The sequence below is a fragment of the Anomalospiza imberbis genome, chromosome 6, assembly GCF_031753505.1.
Source record: "Anomalospiza imberbis isolate Cuckoo-Finch-1a 21T00152 chromosome 6, ASM3175350v1, whole genome shotgun sequence".
NCBI lineage: Eukaryota > Metazoa > Chordata > Aves > Passeriformes > Viduidae > Anomalospiza > Anomalospiza imberbis.
In genome coordinates, this window is record NC_089686.1 from 48,947,961 (window position 1) to 48,974,392 (window position 26,432).

The following is a 26,432-nucleotide window of genomic DNA, read 5'->3' on the forward strand; positions in this document are numbered from 1 at the left end:
TACTGAAAAACAATATGTCCCAAGGAGAGAGATCAGCTACTGGCCATCTCTACACATTTAGAAATGTATCTCCCAGCTGTTTCTGAGAGGCAGAGTGGCAATTTTGTGGAGACACGTCCATGTTATTACAGATGTTCTTTGATCCAGAAGGAATAAAGATAGTTGGTTTTAAATCTTTATTGAACAGCTAACAAAGTAAAAATAATTTGTATTCAAAGTAGTGCAAGGTATACAATAATGTAGAATAAATTTAAATGAGAAAGAGTTTTATGCTATAACAACTGAATGTGTAAAATGGGATATCAAGGCTTTGTGCTGGCAGTGTGACCCACTCAAGACACTTAAACTCTCTCCAGACCATTGGCTAATTTTTGGCAAAATGTAATTTTACCTAATATTTAGTCAGTATTATAGCCTATTCTGCCTCTGTGTGTTTGTAGCTTATATGTGACCCCAGGAAAAGACACTCAGGGACTTGAGTGAGTAGGGATTACCTTGGGCAAAGTGGTAACAAACAGTGGGGCTTGGACGAGCACTACAGGGAGTTTGCCAACAATTGCCCATGAATGTGGGTTCAAGTGCATGAATTCGTCCAAGTGAAAAGGTCAGGAGAAGGCTGTGACCACCAAGTGAATTCCACACAGTAGTCTTTCAGTGAAAGTGCCCTTGAGGACACCTTCCTTTGGGTTTGGACATGCTGGTCTCCAGACATCCCATCCAATCCTAACAATTCTGATTCTGTGATTCCCTGCTGGTGCCACCACTAACATCCACTTTCCAGTGTAATTCCCCAAGACAGGTTTGTCCAGAAAGATGTTGCCATGTACAGTAAGGCCTGAAAAAAAAATGTTCTTGCAAAGAACAAACCCTGAGATGCTCTTCTCAGTTTTGTGTTGTCACAGTGGAGAGGATGAAGGACAGAACAATCTCCACTTGGAGACTTTCAAGGACATTCCTCACTCTGAGAGCAGTCCACCATAGGTAGTGCTTGTGGCAAGCATTTACAAGGATTTCATTGTTAAACCTCTTTGAAGGCCTCTGGGGCTGTAACTCATAATTTCAGTAAAGATTAGGTCTCTCCTGATCTTCCAGTTTGGATGCTATGTTTAGGGTACTGGTGCTGCACTAGCTATTCAGAATTTTCGCAGGTTGTGTGTTTGGATTGTTTGGGCACTGCTTTGGTAGTACAGATACAGAGAGTGTGGCTCAAAAAGCATTCAGCAGAGGAAGAGAATTTGCAAAGTTTCTATAAGAGCTGTTGCCCTTAGCCTTTTCTACATTCAACCTTGAGAGATTGTTTTTCAGGATGTGATTGAAAAGGCAGCTGGGAAAGCAGAAGCAGATTGTACTTCCTACACTGAGAAACATGGATAGATTAATCCTGTACACAACTGACAGGTATTGTTAAATCTGAGACCATATTCACAAGCATGTATGCCCTCTCAGCAGAAGTAGCATGTCGACATGAAGAGCTTATTATCTACAGTAACTGATTGATTTCTCTTTTCTTTTTCAGAAGATAGAGGCCGATTTTGAGTTTATCTGGAATTAACAGAATTGTCTTTAGAGGCAGAGGGCGCAGAACATGTTCTGGCAAAGGAAAAGGGAGAGAAAAACACTTAACTCCTTAGAGTGTGTGGATACAATTGGTTAGAAGATGAACATGAGAAATCTGAGAAACAGACGTGGCACTACTTCATAGAAAAAAAAGAGGCAAGTAAGTCTAGCTCTGAAAAATTTAGAAGCCGGGTTCTTTGTTATGTTGGACTTTGTTAAATGCTGTAAACCATGGGGGAAGCTGTAACTGTGTTTCAGGTAATCAGCTTTTAAAAGGCGAAGGTTGTTGTACAAGTAGGTCCAACATTACTAGTAGTACATGAAGTAGTTTTACACAGCACTAGTTTAGAATTCAGTTAGTAGCTTTGCTCTGTTCACACTTAGTGGGCTGTATTTTAATACTGAGAGGGATGGATTCCATTGCTCTTATTCATGTTGAGTTGCAGTCAGTGGAACTAATTGTTGAATAAGGTATGCTCAGCATGAGGATGGGTGATGGAATCTAGCCCAGATGGAAATATCTTTTAGAATCCTGCTGTATTAGAGAGCAGCAATCTCAATGCAGGCAAATCTAGCATGATTCTAAAAGTGCTTTGAGCCGTTCCTGTGGCACTTGGCAGTATGTTTATGGATGAATACAGAGGTTGTTTTAAAGTGGTTGTGTTCCCCATCCCCACCCCAAAGCTGAACCACATTCACAGAAAAGATTGGGAAAACATCTGCATTGTAATTTTCTGTCCCATGTTACAACACCAACAGAAGGTGGTCTTTGCAGAAATTGCTACTTAATTGCTACTCTAGTTCTATCAGAGTTTACTAAAAATGTTTCATTATGCAGTGCTTTTAGAGTAATGCAGTTTTCTGGCATTTATTTTCACTCTGTCATACCCTTCCATCATGCACAACTTTCTCAGATGCAGAAAAATACTGGCACGGTTTTGTACACATATGCAAAATCTCTTGGAGAAGAATACCAGCATGCCTGGGTGGTGAACTGAGGAATACACTGGAGATGCAGACATGGAACTGAATTTATTTTTAAGCAAAACAGGAGTATCAGGTAAAGTATTACACAAAAGTGTGAGGCAATCTTCCAATGAATCAAACCCCAACTGCAGAAAAGATGTATCTAATGACAAAAAATCCCTAACTGCAGGCAGCTGATCTGGCCAGTTGCTCTTCTTAGGTGACCTTGGGATCCAGGGTACAGAATGAGGCACTCTGGTAGGGGACTAATGAGAGGAATTTGGACACCTCTGCACTTGAACCAAGCTGGCTAACACTGCCCTAATTGAAAGGCAAAACTAATGAGTAGCTAGTCTGTCTGATGCAATTCTAGTTAAGTGTGCTCTTTTTTCACTAGGATCTCATGCCCCTACTTGGGACCAAACAGGGAATATAAGAAGTAGCAGGAGTGTCACAGTAATACCTTTAGTGAGCTAGCTGAGAGAGGGCTCTGTATCACAATTAAAGCAATCATCCTATGTTAAGTCTGGACAAAGTCCTAGAGCTACTCTCTTTGGTGACACTTGCAAAATATGCCCTAGAACTTCTAAAGTTCTCATCTAATGAGAACTCCTAATTTCTCTCTCATCTGCTTTCTGAGGATGAAAAAAGCTAACTAGGCAATAACTATAGAGAAATCAGCACATTTTCTTATTCCCACTGTTGAGGAGATGTTTGCATCCTTCATCCTGAAGTATACCACTAGAAATAGCTGATCAGTAATTCATTAGACTACTTATGTAAATTGCTACTATGATAGAAATAAGACAAAAAACCCATTGTTTTTGAACAAGTCTTTTTAAAAAGTTCATTATTTTACTATACTTGTTAGTAATTAAAAATACCAAATAGTAAAATAAAATATTCAGTAATATAAAACTAGTATTTGGATTTTCTGCCATGTAAAAGTTTCCTTGCACTGAAGGTGCAGTAATTTCTTTTTTATTTGTTTTAATAAAATTTATATATATTCTTAAAATAATTTGCACTAACTGATTCTATTAATCATTTAAGAGAGAGAAGAAGCTAAAGAACCTTTGGCTTCTATGAAGAATTGCATAGATAAATGTGACAATCTAGCTGGCAACCTTGCTATCATTTAAAGCTAATAGTGGTACGGGCTAGATTTGAGCTGTGACTCAGCAAAGGATGAGGGGATGGGGTGTAAAGCAGGAGGAGGGATGGAGCATCACGTCTCCTGAGTTTTGGTCCCAGCTCCACCCTCGGGACAGGTTTGCCTGAGGGGCTGCCCTGTAGCTGCAGCAGCCTGAGCATTAAAGGCCCTCCCTGCCCTGCTTCACCTTTGCTCCTGTGCCATTGATACACTGTGGCAGCATGGTGGTGCAGTGTATGGTTGCATATATTGGCCCTATGCCATTTCTGTGCTGGGAGCATTCTCTCTGGGGTCGCTTCAGACCTTCTGCAGCTCCTGTGCACTGCTGGAGAGGTGGGCAGGGGCTGCAGTGATCACTGGACTCTGGCTCTATGCTGGTCCTGAACTCTTTCTGCAGCCGGTCCATAAAGTAATCCCCAAGACTATTTCTGCCATCTTGGGAACAGTCAAGCCTGCGAGCATTGGTCAGCAGGTCTCCCATCAGCTTGATCTTCTGGATTTTGGGCCCAATAAATTGTTTCTTGATAGTGCTTGCACTATGTGGGTCTGCATTTTCAACACTCAGGGCATAAAACTCTTCAAAATATCGTAGCATAGTTTTCCATTGTACCATTGCTAGTTCCAGGGCTTTCATCAGACCGACTGCATAATCACAGTTTGGTTTCTGAAAACAAAGACATAATTGTATTTACTCAAAAGAACAGCACATGTATCTGTATTCATCAATGGATTCCAGCAACTTAACCTAGTGCTCTAAAAAAGTTGTACTAGGATTTTGCAACAACTGCTTCCAGCTTGGAGCATCTATTGCTTTTTTTAGGCTGTAAACACAAGTGGCAGAACCCAAGCATTTCTTCAAGGAACAGATTTACATAGCAGCAGCTATGCATGAAAAGGGTTCTTACACCAGGAAACCAAATCATAGAATGGTTGGGGTTGGAAGGGACCTTAAAATCATCTTGTCCCCACCCTCTGCCATATTCCACTAGACCAGGCTGTTCAAAGGCCCATCGAACCTGGCCTTGAACACTCCCAGTAATGGGGGATACTCTACTACTCTGGGCATTTTTTTCTACTGTCTCACCACCCTCACAGTAAAGAGAGACTTCCTGATATCTAGCCTAAATCTACCCTCTTTCAGTTAAAAATTGTTATCCCTCATCTTAACACTGCATTTCCTGACAAAGAGTCCCTCTCCCTGTTTCCTGTAGGTTCCCTTTAGGTACTGGAAGTCCTAAGCTCCTCCTTGATGCAAACTGAGTATTAAGAAAGGTTTTTGCAATAGCTTTTTTACTTTCTACAGCTTAACTGCTATGATGGACCAAAGAAGAGCATTCTGTATTAACTAATTGGTAGAGGAGAATCAGCCTCTTGGTCTTAAATGAGGTGGGTTATTTTTTTCCTGAAAACTTTTGAGTTATTCCTTTGCACCTGTGCAAGCCCAGGTTAGATCTTGGTTCAAATTCTGTCATGAGCTGTACTTTAGGAAATCAACTAATGCCCCAAGCTGGATGGTTCTTCCTTCTTCTTAGGTGCTAGCCACGTCTAAGCTTCCACTTAGGTTCAGTGTGAAGGAGACAAGTGAGCTGTTTCAGCACAATTTAATGAGTCATAATCCATTGCAGCATACTGGAAATAGCAGCATCCAGCTGAGTGAAAGAAAAGGGCAAAACTGTCCATATTCTTTTGGGCTGGAAAGCAACCCCATAGAGTCAGGACTGTATGTCTGACAGTTTCTAGGCATCACAATCAAGAACAAAACTGTGTACGCAAGAATGCCAGATAAATTATATCTGGAAATCTAATAGTGGATAAACACAGAGATCTGAAGTACCAACAATATAATTCAGTAAGTTAAACAGATCACAGCTGCTTGAAAATTTGACTACTACCCACCTGGATGGTTTTAGAGCAGTAATGGCCTCCTCTTTCCTGCTGATACTTCATTAACGCCTCTGCGGCTTTTCTCTCTTCCAGAGCTTGATGCTGGAAGAACTTCGAAATATTTGGTAGAGCCACATGTGACTGATCAAAATATTCACCCTAAGCACACAAAACAAGAGTGTTAAGATTTGCCAGATATGGGACTCACCTGCAGCAGATTGTGGGTTTAACAGAACTTGGGAGACCCTTCCAGTGGAAGGTGTTATGTTCACAAAGCACGATCACTTTGGAGACCTTGATCCAATTTCTACAATAATGAAGTGAGTAGTTAGAGTATGAAATGAAAAATCTATACTTCTACTAGAACTCCTTCTATCCTTTAATATCAGTCAGGCAACTGTAGTACTGATGTTACTCTTGCAGTAGCAGTTAAGAGATCTTCAGAATATTTTATTTATGAGTGGTTAGCATGTGTGTTTCATAATTGTGTTTTGTGGAGGGTTTTTGTTTTGTTTTTTAAACATACTCCCAGAACAGGGAACATAAAATGTATCCCTGGAGGCCTGCATTCCAGTCAAAAGTTAGCTTTCAAAGTTATGAGAAAGATGAGGCAAATACCAGAAAGAGAACAAGCAAACTTTGCACCCGTTTATCAGCTTTATTATGGACAATGGTATTCCAAAATAATGGATACTGCTACTGAACTATACACCTTCAATATTAGATGTAACTCATGCCTGGGAAGGCATCTCAGGAAGAACATAAATCTGTTGGAGCGAGTCCAGAGGAGGAACACAAAGTTATCAGAGAGATGGAGCACCTCTCCTGTGAGGAAAGGCTGAGAGGATTGGGTTTGTTCAGCATGGAAAAGAGAAGGCTCTGGTGACCTAATTGTGTCCTTCCAGTACCTGATGGGAGCCTATAAAAAAAGATAGAGAGGAACTTTTTACAAGAACATGCAGTGACAGGACAAGGGGGAATGGCTTAAAATTGAAAGAGCAGGTTTGCATTAGGTATTTGGAAAAAACTCTTCACTGTGAGGATGGTGAGACACCAGAACAGGTTGCCCAGAGAAGCTGTGGATGCCCGATCTGAAAGCGTTCAAAGCCAGGCTGGCTCTGGCTTTGAGTCTTGGGAAAGGTGTCCCTGCACATGACAGGGGGTTTGGAACCCGATGATCTTTAAGGTCCTTTCCAAACCAGGTCATTCTATAATTTCAGAAGTATTACAACCCTAAATCCCCTGCTGGCCTTGTTCTGTTCTGTATGGGAAAGTAACAACTTAAACCGCTGCCATAGTTAACCATGCTAACAGATCTAAATAGCTCTTATATTTAGAATATTTTATCCATGGTATGGCTGTCTCATAAAGAGAAGTATTACAGGCAGGTAGCAAAGGAGAGCCAGCAGGTTACACTGGTTGGAACACTGGTTCTACACAGCTCTGATAGTGAGGAGAATGAGAGGCAGCAGCTGGGACTATGCCAAGAACCAAACTGAGGGAGCTACAGCATCCTGATCTGCTGGTGCCCTGACCAAGAGTGTGCAACACAGCACAGCTGGTGACCCTTGGACATGAGTGTGCAGCACAGCACAGCTTCTGTCCCTTGGACATGAGTGTGCAACACAGCACAGCTTCTGTCCCTTGGACATGAGTGTGCAGCACAGCACAGCTTCTGTCCCTTGGACATGTGTGTGCAGCACAGCACAGCTTCTGTCCCTTGGACATGAGTGTGCAGCACAGCACAGCTTCTGTCCCTTGGACATGAGTGTGCAACACAGCACAGCTTCTGTCCCTTGGACATGTGTGTGCAGCACAGCACAGCTTCTGTCCCTTGGACATGCTCTGCACATAACTGCACATCGAGCTGTTGGCTTGTAGCCTGCCTAGGAGGGGCAAGCAACAAGTATGTGCATTTCCTAAGTTCTTCTTCTGATTGTCTTCTCTGCTTTCCTCTACTACCCTGCTTAAATAGGAAATACTTTCATTTCACCTATGTTCAGAAAGAAAATGAAGACATGTTAAACACACAAGTTTATGTTTTTCTCTTACATTTTTAGGGCTTTCTTGGGACAACCTAAACCTGTGACATACATAGATGCACGCAACCATAAACCATTGAAGACAAAGCACATACTGGAACGTTTTATTAAGAACATTCATTACTTTATTTGCAGAATCCTTTTCCTCAAGTCACTCATTCGTGTTTCTATTGACAGCACAGCCAACATTGAGTGTTTTATAAGCAGTTCCTTCAGTGCAAGTGTGCAGCACAACTTCAAGTGGGATTCAAGTTAACACATCTGCTTAACTGTTAAGGTAAATCTTTTATGTCAATCATTCACTATTTAGGATGTTCACATTTCTAGGTTTGATTTATCCACAGTCAATTTCTAACTGAGTTTTCTCCATCCTATCCAGCTGCCAATCACTACAACTTTTTTCTTCCACAGGCTTAACATGTTTTACTGCATACTTAAATTTTCATTGAACTTATACTTGATACCAAACTCAATTGAAAGATCTTGGGAATATACTGAATATATTTTGTGTTGCTTCCCTGTGGATGCTTGCCATCAGAAGGTATGGCATTGATAATTTTGATTTTTTAATTTTAATGTTTCTGTTAAGTTATATGTTTGCTTAACACTTGATAATGTAACCAGATGTAATTCTGGCATGAATTTGACATGGTATCAGTGATACCTTTTATGATTTCATGTCCAAAGTTCATGCCTGTGGAGCAAGAAACCCTAAGCCATCCTCAACATTCACAGACTATAGTTAACCACACGCAGCTATTCAACAAAGATTGGGGTAAAACCCACTCAAGCCTTATACTTCAAAGCGGTTAGCATCCCCTCTTCCTGTCCCTTTTCCTCAGGCAAAAGGCCCTCTGTGAGTTACCCAAAACACACGAGCGCTCGTATATCATAGCCAGCGCGTTTCGGACCTTCCTCGTTGTTTTCGCGGCCGTGCGGGCGCAGCGGCCGCGGCGCGGCTTTGGCAGGAGCGCTGCCGCCGGCGGGTCGGGGAGCCCGGAGAGCCTCCGAACCCCCTGGGTCAGGACACAGGCAGCGCTGTGCCGTCCCAGCCCGACTCTAAACCCTCCTCAACCGGGCTCCGGCACCTCCTCTCCCCTCCGCCGGTGGCCGCCGGCGCAGGGCGATGGGGGCACACGCAGCCCGCCGTGCCCTCCCGCGGCCGTGCGCGGCCCGCCGCCTTACCAGCGCCTGCAGGCAGTAGTGCAGCTCCAGCTGGGCGCCGGTGACGCCGCAGAGCGCCTCCTCCACGGCGGGCGGGAAGCCGTGGCGGACGCGGCTGCCGGGCAGCGGGCGGTGCGCGGGGCAGGCGGGCAGCGTCACCCGGGGCCGCTTGGAGCGCGGCTCGGCCATGGCCGGCGCCGCCATGGGGCCGCCGCGCCGCCGCCGCGCCGCCTGATATAGGCGGGCACCTGGGACACACCTTGCGCGCTGCCGCCCGCCCTCCGAGGGGGGAGGAGGAGGAGGAGGAGGATGTGGGTGTGCGGATGAGGGGGGCCGGCGCGGACCGCCATGGCGCGGCGGGAGCGCGGACAGCTCCGAACATCCCGGGGAACCCGCGGGTGCCGGCAAACAGCGTGAATAGTGAATATCTGACATAAAAGATTTACCTTAACAGTTAAGTAGATGTGTTAACTTGGGCTCTACTTGTAGTTGTGCCGCACACTTGTGCAGAAGAAGTGGTTATAAAACATTGAATCTTGACTATGAGTGACTTGAGGAAAAGGATTCTGCTGTGAGTCTTCTTAATAAAACATTCCAGCACATACTTTCTCTTCAGCGGTTCATGATTACACATGGGTACATGTGTCACAGGTTTGGGGTATCCTAAGATGGTCCTACAAACATAAGAGAAAAACATAAATTTGTGTATTTGACATGTCTTCATTTGCTTTCCAAACAGAGCAACACAGTTGAAGTGAAAGTATTTCCTATTTAAGCAGGGTAGTAGAGGAAAGCAGAGAAGACAATCAGAAGAAGAACTTAGGAAATGCACATACTTGTTGCTTGCCCCTCCTAGGCAGGCTACAAGCCAACAGCTCGATGTGCAGTTATGTGTACTCTGGTGCACAGCATGTCCAAGGGACAGAAGCTGTGCTGTGCTGCACACACATGTCCAAGGGACAGAAGCTGTGCTGTGTTGCACACTCATGTCCAAGGGACAGAAGCTGTGCTGTGCTGCACACTCATGTCCAAGGGACAGAAGCTGTGCTGTGCTGCACACTCATGTCCAAGGGTCACCAGCTGTGCTGTGCTGCACACTCATGTCCAAGGGACAGAAGCTGTGCTGTGCTGCACACTCATGTCCAAGGGACAGAAGCTGTGCTGTGCTGCACACTCATGTCCAAGGGACAGAAGCTGTGCTGTGCTGCACACACATGTCCAAGGGACAGAAGCTGTGCTGTGCTGCACACTCATGTCCAAGGGACAGAAGCTGTGCTGTGCTGCACACTCATGTCCAAGGGACAGAAGCTGTGCTGTGCTGCACACTCATGTCCAAGGGACAGAAGCTGTGCTGTGCTGCACACTCATGTCCAAGGGACAGAAGCTGTGCTGTGCTGCACACACATGTCCAAGGGACAGAAGCTGTGCTGTGCTGCACACTCATGTCCAAGGGACAGAAGCTGTGCTGTGCTGCACACTCATGTCCAAGGGACAGAAGCTGTGCTGTGCTGCACACTCATGTCCAAGGGACAGAAGCTGTGCTGTGCTGCACACTCATGTCCAAGGGACAGAAGCTGTGCTGTGCTGCACACTCATGTCCAAGGGACAGAAGCTGTGCTGTGCTGCACACTCATGTCCAAGGGTCACCAGCTGTGCTGTGTTGCACACACATGTCCAAGGGACAGAAGCTGTGCTGTGCTGCACACACATGTCCAAGGGACAGAAGCTGTGCTGTGCTGCACACACATGTCCAAGGGACAGAAGCTGTGCTGTGTTGCACACTCATGTCCAAGGGACAGAAGCTGTGCTGTGCTGCACACTCATGTCCAAGGGACAGAAGCTGTGCTGTGTTGCACACACATGTCCAAGGGACAGAAGCTGTGCTGTGTTGCACACACATGGTCAGGGCACCTGGAGATCAGGATGCTGTAGCTCCCTCAGTTTGGTTCTTGGCATAGTCCCAGCTGCTGCCTCTCTTTTTCTTTGACATCAGAGCTGTGCAGAGTCAGTGTAACCTGCTGGCTCTTCTTTGCTTCCTGTTTCTAATATATTGTCTTTATGGGACAGCAATACCATGGATAAAACTCTTTTAATGTAAGAGCTGAGCCCTTTTCCAGGCAGTCACATTCAGTGCCTGTGGTTCCAGCAGCAGCATCCGAAAGTGTGACCAGGCTGGGCTGAGGCTGGAATGGCTGGTGGGACCATCTAGGCAGAGGCAATCCTGAGGAGGGGGTGAGCTCTGAAAAGTCCTGGGAATTTATGAGTGTGTGGCTACAGGGTAAATTCTTTAGGTTTTTTGGTTTAGTGCTAAAAATATTGGTGCTGAACTGGTCCTACCTATGCTTGTTAAACTATCTTCAGTATTTTAGTAACCAGTAACCCTCAGCTTGTACAGTAACTTCAAAATACATGTTACTGATTTTTTCAACTGTTTTACCATGTGGATGGAGCTCGGCATTTCTTGAGCATTTATTTATCTTTAATAGATTCACACCAGTGGAGAGGAAATATGAATAATCTCAACACCCTTCAAAATCAATAATTTTCTCTTCAGTGACTTTGTTTAGTAAGCTCAATGTTATGTGCTGTTTTGTGGAATATTTTTCTAGCAGATCACTCCCCCACCAACCCAGTATGCTAAGGGCAGAATCGTTTTCCATTGCCTGTTTTAATTGTTATTGGATCTGACTGCCTAGAGCCCAGCATGCATCACCTGAGAGTAGTCATGTAGAGAAATGAGAACATTGCTCATGAGAAACTTAAATAATTCTTGTTCAATGCCTCCATCTCATATGCTATTCAACCCTCTTTGTTTGCTGTAATTATCCATTTTACTTCTGATTCTTCATGTTTTAGTTAAATTAGAAGCTTCACTTGAAAAAAAAACAAACAGCATTTAAGCATTTGGGTAAAATTTCATGTGAGTAATATAACTGTAATGTTTTCAAGGCTAAAATAAGTACCCAAAGTCATTAAATGCCAATATATTGACAAGACACTTGAGCAACGTATGACCTTATTCTGAAGTTCTCAGTAGGCATCCTCTTCTTCACTGTAGCACTTAGGGACTTTTGCTGGAAGGACGTACCTCTATCAGCTACCTTTTAGCTCCTTCCATTCCAATTGTCCTTGTTTTGGCCTGTAAAGTAGTTGCTAGTGTTTTATTATTCCAGAATAATCCCTTGATTCCCTCAGAGAAGGAGGAAGAGGAGAAAGTGTGGTGCCTCTCTGTGTGAATGGATTGACATCCCGACCTTAAATAAATACTTGATTGAATAACTTGAAGTGTAGAATAGCAAAGCAAACAAGTTAGCCAGTGCCCCATGGAAAAATTTGTAGTTGTATTTAGTTAATTGGGCATTTATTATGATCATTTCTGATCATATCATCTCATAGAGGTTTGTCCCTGCATTAATGGGCTTTGGAGCCTTGGAAAACTATATTAAGTTATCCCATTTCAGTGATGGATGGCTAAGAGACAAGGGCAGTTCTTAAGGCCATCATGAAGCTGATCTGAAAACTGACTCTAAAATTCTTTATACTCCATATGTTCATTTTATAAGAACACCATTCAGTTTATTTTGATTCGTGCTTCATAGAACTAAAGGAAATACACACCATTTGCATGGTTGTATCAATACACACCATTTGCATCAATTGTATTATGGAAAAGTTCCATGACAAAGTAATATAGGGATTCTTGCTACATAGCATGAGGTGATATCACATGCTCTTTGTATCTGGACAGGGAAAGGTATCATCTGCTCCAAAAGCTTGTGACCTCAAGAAATGCAGCCTTCCAGGGAGCTGGCACTTTGTTCAGTTTCTTAGATACAGCTTTTCAGCACAGAATCACAGAATATTCTGAGTTGGAAGGGACCTGCAAAAATCATCAAAGGGTTGGTTACCAGCATATGCCTTGATGAAAGGCATCTTTTCAGTTTTATCATTTAGCATGATTTTGGTACAACACATTTTAAAGTGTATTGAAAGTGTATGGCAGGGTGGGAAGCCAAAACACCACAGTGTGGTATATAGAACTATAATTAAAATTCCATCAAAATCAACTCTCTTAGACACAAACCCATACCTTCTCTACTCCTCCCCACTCCTTTTCCTATTTATTCTTTGGCAGAGTGCAGTAGAGAGGATTGTTTGTGTCAGTGGGCTTTAGCAACCCTCCCAAAATATTCATTCTCCTCAGCCTACTTTGCAAACATTTAGTTGTATCTGGCTATTTTCTACCCTGATTCTCTCATGTAAAGGTAGATTCTTTTGGCTGCACTTTGTGATCTGGAGTTAGTATTGTTTATTCTTTCACTACAGGTAGTAAGAGTTGTGGCTGTTGCTTCTCTCCAGCTACAATCTGTTTGCTTCTTTCTAGCTGTGATGGGTTTTTTATGTGCTTTGCAAATAATCTATCTAATGCTGCCAGACTTTTCTCTCATTCGGTGCCCATCAATAGCTATGATGAAAACAGAGGAAAAAGTAAAAAACAAATAAATGTACTAGATGTATGCTTGTGAATTGGCCTTCTTCATTCATCATTTTGTTTTGTAATTAAGTGAAACCAAAGCTCTCTGGCAGGAAATTAGGAATGATTCATATGAACACCCATTAATTCATGATTGCTTTTATTGGACTTGAAGTCCCTTAACCCATTTTTCTTATGCTTTTCTAGTCTCAACAGGTGCTTCATCTCATTATTTTTCCCTTTTTTACTTCCTTTATCCAAGGAGGAAAAGCCAGCAAGACTTATGAGTTGTTTTTTTGCCTTTTTGCACTGTATGACTCATAAAGTTAAAAAAGAAGCCTGAAATTTGGGATGTTACTATTTAAGTAAGTGTAGCAAAATAACCTCTTTTAACTGACTTTCAGTAAAAGTCGTCATCAGCAAAACATGAGACGGCCCTGGAGAGGCAGCAGTGTTGTGACCAGGCTGTAACATGGACATTCTGGACAACAAATTTTGTTTGTCACTGAGCAAGTGGAAAGCACCAGTCTGCTATAGTGCTCTGAAATCAGCATGTTTTAGTGATACAAGAGAAGGATTGCTCAAAAATAAAGCCTAGTCTCTCTGAAGCCAGTCTTGTTGCTGTCAAACAGAGCAGACAGAAGCCTGTATTTTGGGTTTATAGATACTGAAAATTACTATACTGTGCCAGATCTGCACGTATTTTGCATATATTCAGTTTAATAAAATGAGGTACCATAATGAAATTCTGTTTGAGAAATACTTGGATTAACTTTTAATTTTGGAAGTAATTTTTTAATGCCTTTTTTTGGCACTCACCTCAAATACTCCAAACCTTAGTTTTCATTTGCTTTCCTTTTCTAGAGTCCCAAAAATTTTCTTCCTGTCATTGAGATTTTTGTGTTTGCCAAACATCCTTTGCTGCAGTGTTTGAAACCAGTTGAGATGTTTGAGGATGTTCTAGTCACTGGAACCAGCCATGTCTGTTTTGTCTCGGGTTTTCCCACGTTGCCTCAGTATCTTGATAAAGTTGCAACATTTTTTTGCCTCTGTTGTAACTTTTATCTCGGACACTTTGTTTCCATAGGCTTCTTAGGCACAAGTCTGCATGGCACAGATATTGAGATTTTGGCTCATTGCCTCTCTTTTGCAATTAAGTTCTTCCTTAAGGAACTTTCTGAATGCTGGATAACATAAAACATTGTGATATATATAGAATTCTTTAAACTTCACTGATTGAAATCTGTCCTTCAAACAGAATGTGCCCACAGCTGACAGGCATATCTCTGCTGTGTCTAAAGCTAACACAGGAGACAAGCTTGTAAGAGTTTCTGAAATGCAAGCAAAGCTTATCTTTAACCCTGTGTCACAGAATACATATAGGAGGGTTTTCTAATCTGTGCTATTTTCTTCCCTGCAGTATTTAAATTAGATTATCTGTAGTTAATGCTTGCTGCTACCATGGGACCCTTCCAGTAGCAGAGTTTGGAGACAGCCTCTGCTGCTTCTCAGTCGGGATCTGCTCTGGGGCTTTGGTGTACACAAAGCAGGGCACATGCACACATGTACAGGGCACATCCTGCCTGTGTACCACCAGCCCTCACCCTCCTGCTGGTCCCCAGGTCCCCCTGCCTTCTTCTCTCTCTCCCTGGGGGCTCTTTCCCACTGCTGCATAACTACAGTGCTCAGGCAGACTCGTCCTCTCCCTTTCCTCCACTCTCCCTTCTCTGGACTCCAGGGAAAACTGTGGTAACAGGAGGTTTGGGATCTGTGTGTAGGTCTGCAGTCAAGCCTAGAAGATGTAAGTGCATCTCAAGTGCATTGAAAGACTCTTGCTGTGACTTGTGACCCAGCCTGGTTAGCACTTGCCACTTTTATCTTTCCCATATTGTCTCAAGTCCAGCTGCATGTGGCCGTGTTTGTGTGACTGCCTACATGTGTGGGGCTGCAGGTCAAACTGGGCTGTGGCCACTGTTTAACTCATGTCTAGAAGCTGTATATCACTATTTTCTCTTAAGCACTTACCACTCTCTGCAATTTTAAATGTTGACAAATCACCTACACTGAGTTGTTCACCGTGGTCTTTTCTCCTCGTATTTACAGAATCATTACATGTCCTGACTCAGCTTACCAGCTCACCCGTGTCTGTAGGAGCCCAGGCTCTGGCAGCACTGAGGAAGGCCATGCCTGGGACTGGGCAAAGGCAGCAGGGAGAGCTGGAGCCCAGGGGCAGTCTGTGCTCTCAGCCTGGTGGCTGCAGAGGACTGGCAGCCTGGCTAAGGAAGCTCCAGCCTGGCCAGCAGCATTGGCTCTTCCATCTCCATTTCTGCTCTTATAAATACACTTGAGTTTTAAGTGGACTATTCATTTTAAGTGCTACTGGCTGATACTACCCCTTTGGTTTTTCTAAAGAGGCTGTGCTTAGGAGGAAGTTTCTATAAATTGGCAGGGTTCATCTACCTCTGAGATTTTGCAATTGTTATTTCAGGTCACATTTAAAAAAGCATAGGCCAGCAAAAGTAAGGCTCATCCATGTAATCCGTCTGTGGTATATCATAAGTTCAGTCAGTAATTGCAGGTGGAAGGCACAGGGCCTTAGCACTGGAGCATATTTAAGGGGATTTTGTGGAATTTCTGAAAACATGAGGCTTGCCTCAGGCAATGTGTTGCATAAGGGAGTTGTGCAATGCCAAACTGCCTAAAGTCTGTCATAATTTATATACTTTGTGTACTTTCCTTTCTGTTCTACCTTCCTTTCCACAGCTGTGGGTTAGAATCTGTACTTACTCTTGGGTAAATGAGAAAATAAGACTTGACACATTGAAAAAGGCAGAGCCTTTCTTTGTGTGTGGGCAGCCTGTACCATCTGAAATCAGTGACCAGGTAATGCCTTCCAGGGAGTGTAAACTTCAGGAAGTGCACTCAGTGATCCAGGTGGCCCTTGAGGGGACATCAGGTTTCTTTGAGGTCTGCATGAGCAGGTGCACTTTGTACATACTCAGAATATCTGGGCTAGAAGTAAACTGTGGGCAAGGGATGAAGATCCAGAAACCATTTATTGTCTTGCTGCTCTATGCTACTGAAAATCAGTGTTCATAGAGTCCCTGCTAGTACCAGGAGCACCTTATTCTGAAGTACAGGGACTCCTGGGAGTTAACTGCTTTGACTGATGCCATTTGCTACTTGGCTTTAGAAAGAAGAAATTAAAGTCACCATTGTGGTAAGAGGAGTGTGAAATGTTTGCTGGTGAAGAGGAAATGATTCTAAACGTTTTGGCTTTTGTAATCACCAAAAAATAATGAATCATAATTTTTGTAAAATAATCCTTTTAAAGTCTTGGTGAAACTGCTTGAGAAAAAAGAGATCTGAAATTTTAATGTGAACATTCATCAGCTAAATGTTTGTTTCAAATTTTATAATACGATGGAACCTGTGATGGTGAATCAGACAAAGCAGAAGTGGATAATTTCACTCAAACATCATGGACCTTAAGGGCAATGCTAAACTCCAATGAAGTAATTCCTCTTCTAGTTCCAGTTACAAATGACCTTTTATTGCTGCTTTTTAGTCAAAGCATCTCTTTTAGACCATCTTAATTGTCTAAGTGTTGTGATTCCCTAGGGTATTCTTTCTCTATCATCTTCTGCCTAGTTCCATTTTAATGGCTTTAAATACATTTTTAAAACCTTACTATGATAGGTAGTATCATAGATTGTAGTAAGTTTGTGGCAGTATGTCCCAGACAAAGTCTTCTCTGCCAATCTGCAAGGATCAAACAATTTGTTTTTTGAATTTCAGTGTCTTTTTCCAGAGCTATTGTTGAATTGAGCATTCTCCTGATTTCACTGGAATTGAAAGGCAGAACTCTGAGTATGTTTGGCTCCTATCACTTAAAGCAGTCAGCACCATTAATTGGTAATCTTGGGAAGTTAACTATTCTGATCTTTAGGACACCCACATTACCCTGTGTCATCACCTGCAGAAATGCAGTGAAATGCTTCACTTTTTGACTTCTTGATTTTTAAACCACTCCCAGTTGCTATCACTTTTTTTTTTCCTAGAATTTAGAATTTACTGGGCTGAATATTTAAACATTTCATAGAACATTTTGTTCTCCGATTTAAATCCTGCATACCCAGTGCCTGCCTGGGGCAAAGACAAAAAAAGTTAGCTTTGATACTCTAAAACTGGTTAAATAAATCCTCTGCAGCTGGCCTGCGTGAAATGTGCCCAGTGACAGCAAGCAGCAGCGAGGATTCAGAGGGATAGGAAGAGCTCTGTGCTGTCAGATGTTACAGTGTTTTATTGCTTTGGCTGGGAATGGCAGGAATGTGTAGGTATCTCTACTGCTCAGTAGCAGGGTGCAAAGTGGTTCCGTCAGGCATGTACATGGACAAAACTGCTGCACAAGTGTGCAATATTGCCTCCTGCATATGTTTGTACATGCTCTGGTGTTTTCCAACTTTGAAACTGTGTTTAAAGCCTTAACGGGAATCTGTGAGTCTGCAGCTGCTGAGCATACATTTCCAGCACTGGAGGTTCCTGTGTGGTTCCTGAATGTCTGTCCTATCCTTGGTGAGGAATTGTCTAACCTGTACTGTGGTGTTCGTCAAGGGAAATTCTTGGAGACTTGTTTAAATGTTCAAGCCAACACAGTACAGGTTACACTTGTCTATACTTGTTGGTGAGATGTCAGGGACTATTATGGATTGGAGACTCTTTTTTCACCCTGTGCTGTTCTCACTACCAGCTCTGTTCATCCAACTGTCTCTCATCACTTTGCTTCTCTTTGTAATATAACCCAGCTGAGATATGGTTCCGAGGGAAAAGTGGCTTAAATCTGAATCTTGGAAAGTTAGGAATTAAAAGATACATAGCTCAGGAAAATAAATTTTGGAATACAAAGTTATGAAGGCTGTGACTGGTTCACATGAGCAACTTGCAGCAAGGTGATGTTTTCCTCTGATAGTGCATCAACAGGAACTTGGAAATCCTGCTTTTATGCATGTGGTATGAGCAGAGTGCTTTTAGCCATGGTCTGCAGTGCTATCTCTGTGAATCCAGCTCCATTCTCAGGCTCCTGAGGGCTTTCAGGTTCTCCAGAAAAAAGCACAAGAGTAAATGCAGTGATCGAGACCAGATTTACAGAACTGGCCTCTGGAGCTCAGAATAGCAGGACTCAGAAAAGAAGAAAATGTAGAGGCTTTCATTAGTTCAGGTGTTTATCAGAAATACACTAAGAGGGACTTTAATAAGAGATTTGTATGTACTGGATGGTAAACAAATTTCCAGCAAAATGAGGTAAAAATAAAACTTTCCTTGGAGACAGTTTGGCCAATAGTTTCTGACAGGGGTTTTTAGGTTTTTTTTTCTCTTCCTGTGTAATTTGTAGGGGTCCTACATTGAAATTATGCTCTGTCCTACAAGCACCACTGGTTTGAGCAAGTGCATGACAATTCTTAGGATGCCTGTGCTGAAAGACTTCTCTTAATGGACCTTGATGGGGTTTGGTTTCATTTGTTCCAGAATGGGATTGCCCTTGTTGCTGTTGCTGCAGGCTCATGATCTGGACCCCAGGACTCAAGCAGGACTGAAGGACACGTGGTAAGATTGTGTTACCTGTGCACAGGAGGATGGTGAAATGTGGGATATGTGGCTTTTGACTTTCAGCTGTCTGGTCTCAAGCAAGGGACAGGTAAGTTTCTTTATTGACGGAAGATAAATGCAGAGCAAGGAGAGGAGGTGAAAAATCCTCAGGAAAACTAAAAACAGAAGAGAAGCAGCACTGAGAGTGGGCCAAAGCTTTTGGTTGTGTATGTGAGCATTACTCATATAACTTCAAGAGGGTACATGCTTTAACTGAGCATGTACCAGCTGAGGACTTGGCCCATAATGTCCTTTATAAAGCTCTGGTTCCTCCCCAAATAGTTTTTCCCTCCCTCTTCAAAGGGCACCTGTTGTTGGTGGAGTTGGTGATGATACTGGATTAGTGCACATGCGGTCAGCCTGCTTGGCCTCGGCCCTTTGGACCCAAAATGAACTCCAGCTGCTGCTGCCCAGAGCAGGTGCTTCATCCAGCACGAGCAGCTGTTTGAATGCATGCTGTCATGGCCAAGAGGAGGGGGGAGGTCCCCTGGAGGACCCAGAGGAACAACTGATCAGCAGCAAGGAAGGAACAGGGAAGTGTGCCATGGAGACCTGGTTTTTATACCCAGCAGACAAAAGTTGTTCTAGCATTTCCTTGTGGAAATAGGGAACAGTGCCTGTCACTCTGCATCCACTGAGCCTGCCCAGTACCCTGATGGATTATGGTTCCCAAAAAGAGGCTGAGGGACCAATAAAGACCAGCAGGGCTGGTTGTAGTCATTGGTTTAAAGCTCCAGTGAGTGACCCAGCAAAAGTGAGACTGGGCATAGAACAGTGCACAGGCTAATGGCCTGCTACCTGTGGTAGCTTGGGCTTCACACTCACACTGCTAGAGGGAGGAAAAGAAAAGCACAGAGAATTTGGGGTGAGAAGCAACTACAGGGAACAGTGCCAGGGAATGGAGGCAGAGGGGATCACCTGGGGTTTTATGGAGATGTGATGGTTGGGAGTTTGAGGTCAGAGTTTGAGGAGGGGGCACAGATAGTTTGTGTCAGAGATAAAGCAGCAGCAACCCATGATTAGAGTGACAGGGATAGGACAAGGATATAGGTTTTGTGGAGTAAGGGAATCACAGCCTTCAAAGGGATGAGGGCAGCTTGGAGTAAGGGCAACCTGAACGTACAGCAAGAGGTAGTGAGGAGTACCTTGCAGAGCAGAGAGTCTCACAGGATAAGATGTTCAAAGTCATTGCCATCACTGGCATCACAAGCAGTGCTTTCCAAGTCCCTTCCAGCATTGCTTCAATTTATTCCCCTTCAACTCTTGTCACTGACCTAGCAGTGGTTCCCATGCAGTCCTGCACTCTGATTATTCCCCTGCTGTTAGCAACAGTGTTCCTGGCCTCCCTTTCCAGGAGCACACACTCTCTGGTTGTGTCTGCATATGTCACTGTTGGCATTAACACCAAGTTTAATATGACTCCTTAGGGTCCCATCCTCTTACCTGTATTCATTAAAGGTACCAGAGTCTTTCCACTTTCTCTCATAGACTCACTTTGTGTCCCTGTCCTGTGCATGGTTTTTGTCATATCCCATCAGCCAGACTTTTCATTCTATGTATCTTTGCGATTGCTCAGCCAGGTTTCCACTGAACCTCCATAAGGAGGGGTAAATGCTAAGCAAGGATACTTCCTTGTACAGCTGTAAAAGGATTATTCAGGCCAGATTTCATTACAGCATAGCCTAAGAGTCGGAGAAAATGTGAATATCAGAGGCCTCTCTTTGTTGGGAAATGGGATTTCCGCAGGTGCTCAGTTGAAAATGCTTTGCATGCTTCTAAGGCTTGGCACATGGCATTGCTGAATCCTGATTCAGGATGCAAGAATGTCTCATGACCCCTGCCATGAAAACTGGTGTCTGGCCATGTTTGGAAATCAGCCGTCAATGATGACAGTAGATGAGTATGGGTGAAATGAGCATCTTGGCTTCAACACTAAGCAAGACTTGTTAAACATTGTAAATACAGATGTCCAATTCATATTTTGAATAATGAATATTATGAACTTTTCTGTAGCAAGTGGTAAGAAGCTGGATCATCTTTCTTCATCTGCTCACTGCCTTCACAGAATTTGCAAGTGTGACAAACTATTTCAACCCTTTACAGGATTAAGTAAGATTGGTAACCATAATTCATGTGTAGAGGTGCACAGAAATAATCTAGATAGTCAAATATATTGATTTAAAGTTACCTGTGTGGTGGCAGGGAAATTGTTTCCATTTTGGTTTATTTGTTTCTTGGGTTGGTCAGGTTCTGCAGCTGACTTCAGTTGTTTATTCTTTTGGATGAAAATCTGCAGCTGTACAGGCCTGCACAATTTCTGTCCCAGTGTAGCTCTTCTATCTGCTGTTTGGTTTGCTTCTATGTGAAAATTAAGAAACTGGAAAAATAGTACCAGAAACTCTACATGAATGAAATTCTCAAGGCTGTTAAGGAAAGAGATGTGTTAGGAGTAGGGTGTTTCTGTGTTCATTCTGTTCTTACATCCCTTGGACAAGTCTGTTACGTGTAGAAAGAAACACCACACACAACTGTTACCAGTGTGCGATGTAGCTCTGTGCCAGGGGAGATGTCCTCTGAAGCTCCTGTGGGTGTACCAGCAATAGTTCTGTGGTGCTTCCTTATGTGCCTGATAGCATGGCTGGGGGATACCCACACCCACTGATCACCTGGCAGCTGCTGCCCTGCCTCCTTCCTCTGCGCTTCTCTTCCTCAGCTTCCTTGAACTCAAGGTGAATGAAAGTGAAGCTTTTCAAATCTTGGTGGAGTAGTAAATTCTTGCTAAAAACCAAACCAAATGCCATTTTCAGAGTGGCCCTGTATTTAAGTGTGGCAGCACATTTAATTTGGAATTCCAGAGGTTTTTAACAACCTACATGTGGATAGGAATTTTTTGAAGCATCTGTCTTTTTCTGATTAAAATGTAATTAGGTACCAAGGATTTAAACTGTCCTAAAGGATGTGTGGCAAAGCCCAGTGTCCTGTCTGGTGAGGAACAATGCAGCGAAACAGTTTGGGTGTGGTAGATCATAATTTACCAACTGCTGGATTAAGACTAAATGAAGAGCTTGTTAGCAGGCCTCCTTATTTAGGGGATCTGGAGAGCAAAGAGGTTTACTTTATATGAGGCCCATGTTATGCTGCGCAGGAATTCCCAGTTCAGGGTCAAAAATAGTGAGAATGCCCTTTCACCAGAGAGCCGACAATTAGCTTGCTGCCAGTAGGAAAAACAGCCTTTAAGTGGTGAGGGAACAGAGTGTCAGCAGTGGACCTGGAGAGAGGGGCAGCACACAGTCAGAGCCAGTGACATTCTTCACACCTGCTGTGGGGCATAACAGTAGCTGGCTGCCTCAGCCCGTGGCACTACAAGCAGAGCATTGTGCTGTGACACAGCCTGGACAGCGATTGAATTACACACCGATTAGGTCTTCGGCTTCTCCCTGTCACTGTGGACAATGGAGAATCAGAGAAGTGGACATGAGAGCTTTAGGAGGCCTTGTGCTCTCCAGCAGAGGAGGATTAGTTTGTAAATGGTAAATTGTGCTGGGGCCAAGAGTCGTAAAACTGAACTCTTGCCCTGCTGCTGCCTCAAAGGCACTGGCTCTGCAGAAAAGCCCTTCTCCCCCCTTCTGTTAAGTGTTGTTATCAGGGGAGGGGTGGGCATATGGAATCTGCTTCTCCTTTCCTCTGCCAAAGAAGGAAGAAGAAACTGGTACATTTGTACAAATTTTGCTCCTTACCATCTCTTACTATCTTTTCTAGAGATAGTAGAAGGAAGGGCGTGGGATTAAATTAATCAGTTTTCTGCCATTTCCACAGGGATGCGGATTTGCCTCTCCCTGAGGTGCTGCTGGCTGGGTCACTGCCTGCTGGAGGGTGTCTCTAAGACCTGATTTAACCTGAAGCATGCACTTCCTCAGGAGGTCTGCAGCAGGGCTGGAGGACTACAGACACTGCATCACTTCCCTCCTGTCACCTGCTGCCACATGGCTGCAGTGCCTGTGCTGTGCTCTCAGCTCTCTCACCCTGAAATGTTCCTCATGATGGTTTGTATGGAGCTGCCATGGAGCAGGCTTTGCTTTTGGTGGCAGTATCCCTTGCCATGTCATTCATAAAGAAGATGGCTTTATCCTTGCCTTTATTCCACCGGGACCAGCTGCCCTACCCACAGGCGCCAAAAGTGGCAAATATTCTGTAACCTTTTTTTCAGTTGAAGCTCTACATCTCATGAACTTCTTGAGGTTTTTTTGAGAGGTAAAGACCTTTTTTTTTTTTTTTTAGAAACAACACCAAATAAAAACCCAAACACCACAGCCTAACAAACCCAAAACTGACAGAAAAAAAATTGAAACCCACACATTGAGCCCAAGCTGGAGAAACAACTGCATTGTGCGACTGATACAGTCCATGGGAGTACAGAGCATTCCAGTCTGATGTTGCACATCCACTCCCTATACCTATTAATAACTTTTGGACATGGACATAGACATGGAGATGGTCAAGAGTAGTTTGCCATGCAAACATTTATCTGGGAGCCGTACTATTTTCTAGAACTAAAGATTTTAGTGTGATAAAGTGGACATTTTAAAGCATTGGTGGAGATAGGGGGGATGTAGCTGCCCTTAAACTGAGGTTGGATTAGGTGTTCTCACATCTTGGAGTCTGCCAGTAAATAGCAAAGTATATGAGCAGTAGAAATATGTCCTTCTTAATCTGTAAAAACAAAAAGACTGTTTTGAAAATCTATCAGTATTTCAAATCATCTTAGGACATATTGATCCTGAATCATCACGGGGGAATTCAATAGGGGTGTTCTTGTTAGTGATCTAAAAATACAAATGTGGTTGAATACAGGGAAAACTGTATCTTATTCCAGTTGTCTTTATTACTCAATAAATGATACCAACTCTCTCTTCCTACAGACTTTATCTCATCTGTTTATAGTGCTGGCATTTATTTTGCTTTGAGCTGAAAAACAATGTGTGCCTAGATACTGTAAGGTTGTAGAAGCTTTATGAACATACCATTTAAAAGGAATTGTTTCTGCTCTGGTTACTAGTTTGAACTGAGAAAAGATACTCATATTTCATACTCCTGAAAGAAATAGTAGACTTGCTGTAATACAGCAGTTCTGATTAATCTGCTCATAAACGATCCATTCCGGATCCAGAAAACTCCCAAATCTCTCCCACCTATTTTCTCGAATAGGTGGCAAATCCTTAGTAGCTCTCAAAAATGCTCACAAGTCTACAGGGCATGAAGGCTTTGCTTTCGTTTATTTTTTGTAAAGCTTGGTAAAAAAATATGAATGAGAAATTCAGCTGTCATTCAACATAATACTGATAACTGAGAGTTCATTTTCAAAACTGGAAAATAACAGCTATTCTAAGTAATCACTGTTGGTTTTACTGCTATGGAATATTTCAGAGGTAAGTTTTAAAACAAGAAAAGGAAAACCAGTCATTCACGAGTGCTGATTCAGGAATGACAAAGGTTAATACCACTGACATCATGTTGGAACTGTATAGCATTTTGTTAATGGTTATTAATGCCCTGCTGCTGGGAGACAGACAGTGCCAGCTGCCATTAGTGTGGTGCCTCTGCGGGTGTGCCTGGGCCTCTGCTCAGGAAGGAGAGGGCCCTGAGGAAGGCTCAAATCTGCTCCTTTCACTGAAACAGGAGGAGAGGAGACATGAGAGAAGGCACTTGTAGTGCCTTGCTCAGAACAGGGCTTGGAGAGTGAAGCAGGAGCAGCAGACACCTGTGGAGCCACGTCCAGAAGGTACTGAGGACTTCTGTTCAATTCAGATCTCCAGGACTAAACTCAAGATGCACATCCTTTGGAAGAAAACAGCAATAGATTCAGATAAACATGCATGGAAATGATGCCAGTAAGCCTGGGGAAAAAGCCCAGGTTCATGTAAGAGAACTCAGAGCTTTGTACATCAGTGGAAAGGAGTCAGAAACTAAAAGCCCTTGAGAGGAAGGGACAGGAACTTTGCAATGGCAGAATGATGATGGATATGGAACAATTAATTAGCTTTGACTACATCATATTCATTGTACATCTAGATCTGTGGGTTTAGCTGCCTCACTTGGGGCTGGCTATTACTTTGTGTAATACCTTTGAATTTCATCCACCATAAGGGAATGAAACAGATACAGAAAAGTGCAATATGTCAGTGTAGCATATCAAATTGAGACAGGCATTTTTAGCAGTCTGTACTGAACAGAGGTTTAAGCCTGCATTAGATTATTCCGTAAGTGCATTGTTGTTATGACAAATCTGAAAGGAGCTAAAAGCATTTCAGTAGATCAAAAAAGGAAACTTTGATTTCCTTTCCCACGGCCTGGACCCAAAATGGGATTGCTAGCCAGTCCTACATGCCCCGCCTGCGTACTACACAATCACCCGCTGGTGAATGGGAGCAGAACACCTGGAGATGGGTTGTGAGTCCTGTGGGAGTAACTGGCTCACCAGGCCTCTCCAAATTGTTCAGCTCCCAGATCTCTTTAAATGCTGGTGCAGTGTGACCTGAATAATGCACTGAAAATGTTTAGCCAAGAAATGCCTTAATGCCCAAGGACATTTTGACGATGACTGCTATCTGATGTGCCACACAGACTATTGTACTCTCTTTCGTGCTAATTAAAAACTTGAACATCACTGCTTATGTTTTCTAAAAGGGAAAATGCAAGTTTGATCCCATGAACCTCAGGTTTGGGCACACAATTTAGTTTTAAACCCCATTAATTTTGCACACCCATTAATTATTAGAAATAAGTGGAAACATCCATGCAATACTGTTCATGTACTCCCCAATTATGCAGCCTAATATTCAAACACAATGATTTGTACAGACTTTATTTTCTCTGGTCACTTTTACAAATAGAGTTGCCCATGCAAATAGTTTGCAGTCAGTTTCCCTCAGTGGAAAGTGTGAGCAGCAGGAGCAGCAGGTCCTGGGATGGGGAGCAGTTTTTCCATTCTGCACAGCATTGTGTCTTCATTTCTGCAAGTAAATTGCTTTTCTGGTTTTAAGGATTTTCTTTCATATTTTTTTCTTTTTTTTCTTTTCTTTAGCTACGTAAAATGATTCATGTTACTCTTCCCAGCAGCTCAGACTTTATAATTACTACAAAAAATTTGCAAGGAAAAAAAAAAAAGTGTAAGCAAACACACTGACTATTTTGAAGAACTTCAAATTGAAAGTAACTTTGGAATTCTGTATTTCTTCAAGAAAATAGACTCATTAAATTCTAATCTTTGATTATTCTTTCACTTTGTTGGTAGATAATATTTAGAAGAATTTAGAATGGCTGGGACTCAAGCTTGACTTTTCATTTGCATTTCAAACTGGAGCGAATCAAACAAACCAGAATGACACTTGAACAAGCTTCTACTCACTCCAATCAGTGCGGGATAGCCCGTGCAATCTAATGTATATCTAGGCTTTGCCTCTTGAAATGTTTCTTCTGGAGGTGAGGAAAGAGAAGAATTGGTCTATAATTAACAGTTAACAGAGTCTACAATTGATAATTAATAGAG

The 26,432-nt window shown here is 43.0% G+C and overlaps 1 protein-coding gene and 1 long non-coding RNA gene across 3 annotated transcripts; one reads left to right on the forward strand and one right to left on the reverse strand.

The window, feature by feature from the left end:
- Window positions 1-2,572: 2,572 nt before the first annotated feature.
- On the reverse strand, window positions 2,573-9,037 carry LOC137476056 (ferritin light chain-like). The gene is made up of 3 exons (XM_068194054.1): window positions 8,788-9,037; window positions 5,573-5,719; window positions 2,573-4,340 (listed from the first exon to the last, which is right to left on the reverse strand). The coding sequence occupies exons 1-3, from the start codon at window positions 8,968-8,970 to the stop codon at window positions 3,837-3,839; spliced, it is 834 nt and encodes a 277-aa protein (XP_068050155.1). The 5' UTR covers window positions 8,971-9,037; the 3' UTR covers window positions 2,573-3,836.
- LOC137476057 (uncharacterized) lies at window positions 7,637-25,824 on the forward strand. 2 transcript variants are annotated; one of them, XR_011000221.1, is made up of 6 exons: window positions 7,637-7,879; window positions 8,014-8,143; window positions 15,344-16,755; window positions 18,767-18,844; window positions 20,900-20,995; window positions 22,703-25,824. It is a non-coding gene; the product is annotated as an uncharacterized lncRNA (long non-coding RNA). The 2 variants fall into 2 exon arrangements; XR_011000222.1 differs by lacking the exon at window positions 15,344-16,755 and having other exon boundaries at window positions 22,703-25,821.
- The last annotated feature ends 608 nt before the right edge of the window (window positions 25,825-26,432 follow it).